Here is a 2,520-nt window from a genome sequence, read left to right on the forward strand (position 1 = left end):
TCCTATCATTAAAAACAAAAATAAACCAAAACAATAAATCTCTGGATTCTCACATCCCACTGACCCGGTCCTTCCTTGTCATCCTTAGCGAAATGCCACCATCTACTACTTTGTCCTAGACGTGAAAGAATCTGACTGTTGGGTCCTATCCACAAAATCCGAGAATGACTGTCTGGAAGCTTCACGGCAAACTGAAATCGTAAGTAACTAGGACCGCTGCTCTTCTATCTTCTATCCAATCCGCTCACTCAGTGGAGCCACATGGAAGCTAGAAAAAGCTGCTTATGTATGAAGATGACGTCAACCTTAAATAGTACTCCCTTAAGAACCATTTCTTGGGAACCCCGTTATAGAAGTCAGCAGGGCTTGTGGCATCCCCAGGAGAGCATCAGCAGCTACGAGCCTTGGGCAAATCCCCAATCATCTTAGACTTCAGCCTCCTCAACTGGAACGCCCATGTCATTTCCAGAACCACAGTCTATGAATGTATGAACTGGGAACTGTGTGCCTTGAAGAGTGATCGGTCCTTCTGTTGACAGCCAGGGTTGCAGCGAGGAACACGGCCTTGCTGTGCATGCTGACCCTGGTTACTGAGACCAGTCTCCCTATCACAGGCGAGAGCACAAGGGAATCAGCAGACATGGGATGTCAGGGCCAGAAGAGTTTTGCACACCGAGGGGACACACTAGTTCTGTCCCCTTTGATAATGTTTTGGAAGTGGTCACGACCCATTTAAACAGTTGCTCTCACCAGGGTTTGGTGTGCCAACGGTGTGCAGCACACGGAGCAGGTTGAAAAGGCCGCTCTAGGACAAGACTGATGGACGAATCCCCAAATACACGTTACATGAGACGGTGTAACACGGCCTTGGTATTCTGTCATAGGCCGTCTGTGCACATGGTTCCGTGAGGGCTTAAAATCGTCTTGTTTTGCAGGTGATTGGACAGTGTAAGGTCATAGCTACAAGATACTCTAACGAGTCTCAAGGCTTTAGAGTGAACAACTATAACTGCACCACGAGCTCTGGTAAGGTCGTCTGCCGAATTGCTCATTCCAGATTAACATAGAACCCGATCATATGGTGGTGTTCGTAATGGAACACACGGTAGCCATCAGAGAGGGCCGCTGCCCTTCCCGTCTCCATTCACACTCCCTCTGCTGAAATAGACGACACCCCACCCCAGCAAACGTCATTTAAAGAGATTTAGTATGTACTCATAGAGACTTAAAGAGGCAGTCCACACACCACTGAAGAGATGTAGCTCTGAGTTTCGGCCTCCTGAGCTTAAGTTCAAGCTTCCTTATTTGCCAGTTGCCTCAGAGTCAGCACTGTTGGAATGGAATCGTGTCTCCATTGTGTCTAGATTTTGTTTTCAAGGTCATGAACTTCTGCCATCCCAGATATGTTATCTCCAAATAATTGTGGCTTGGGGAGCAGGTCGTGTAACCTCTTCAGGTTTTCTCATTTAGGATTCTTGTTGGAATGAAATAGAATGTGTCATCTTCACAGAATCCTTAACACTTGGTAAGAACTGGCTTCAACAGTTAGACAGTCTATATCACTCCACAGTATACAGAGTGGTTATATATTGTATTATGTCATGCATTGGTCATTTTGTTTAACCTCACATAAGACTATAAAGTAATCATTGCCAAACTTTCTATTTTAGAGATAAAACTAACTGGATCTGGCAAAGAGCCAATGTGTGTTCTCAGAAGCAATGGAGACATGATAGAAATGACTCTAGCTACACCTCTACAGCGTTGGTTCCAGAGTCCAGACTCCTATTTATTTTTCTGAAAGACTTAGTTTCAGAAGGACAGATTTCAGCATGATTGAACGTAGGCAACAAGCCAGCAGCTTCTATAGGAAGCTGTTTAAAGAAAAAAAGAAGCAAGGCACAATGGTACAGGCCTGCCCTCCCAGCAGTCAGGAGGCCAAGGTGTGAGTTTGAGGCCAGCTACAGAGTGATACCTTGTGGTTGGAAAGACAGGAGAGAGCTGGGCAGTAGTGGTGCACACCTTTAATCCTAGCACTTTGGAGGCAGAGGCAGGTGGATCTCAGCGAGTTTGAGGCCAACCTGGTCTACAGAGTGAGTTCCAGGACAGTCGGGGCTACACAGAGAAATCCTGTATCAAACACCAAAAAATAAAAAAGAAAGAAAAGAAAGAAGAAAGGAGAGAGAGGGGAAAAGAAAGAGGCTGCTGGATCCTTTTCTGTACCTTTAACTTAAAGCTCGCTCCTTGACAACGATAGGAAGTTGTGAAGTCTGGAGTGGGCAAGGCATCATGGGTAGAGGTCCCAACAAGTACCAGCAGGCAGGGACAGCCTGGTGTCTGTGCAGCCTGATTGACTGATCCTGACACGTTACTTTAAGCATCAGTTCTTCTCTCTTTAATACAGAACTAGTGTCCCCTGCGCACTGCGCTCACATGAGCTGCATTCAGACCTGGTCCTCTGAGCCCGTGGTCTCACCCACTTTCTCCTTCCTCAGTCTCTCCAGCCCTGAGCAACAGCAA

General features: G+C 46.5%; 1 protein-coding gene across 1 annotated transcript in view; it reads left to right on the forward strand.

The window, feature by feature from the left end:
- Positions 1 to 2,520, forward strand: part of Hrg (histidine rich glycoprotein) — a 10,166-nt gene that overhangs the window by 2,456 nt on the left and 5,190 nt on the right. Inside the window, exons 2-4 of the mRNA XM_013351044.1 lie at positions 89 to 199; positions 936 to 1,026; positions 2,496 to 2,516. Of these exons, the coding sequence (XP_013206498.1) occupies positions 89 to 199; positions 936 to 1,026; positions 2,496 to 2,516 (223 nt within the window). The remainder of the gene's footprint in view (positions 1 to 88; positions 200 to 935; positions 1,027 to 2,495; positions 2,517 to 2,520) is intronic.

Source organism: Microtus ochrogaster, chromosome 2, assembly GCF_000317375.1.
Source record: "Microtus ochrogaster isolate Prairie Vole_2 chromosome 2, MicOch1.0, whole genome shotgun sequence".
NCBI classification, from domain to species: domain Eukaryota; kingdom Metazoa; phylum Chordata; class Mammalia; order Rodentia; family Cricetidae; genus Microtus; species Microtus ochrogaster.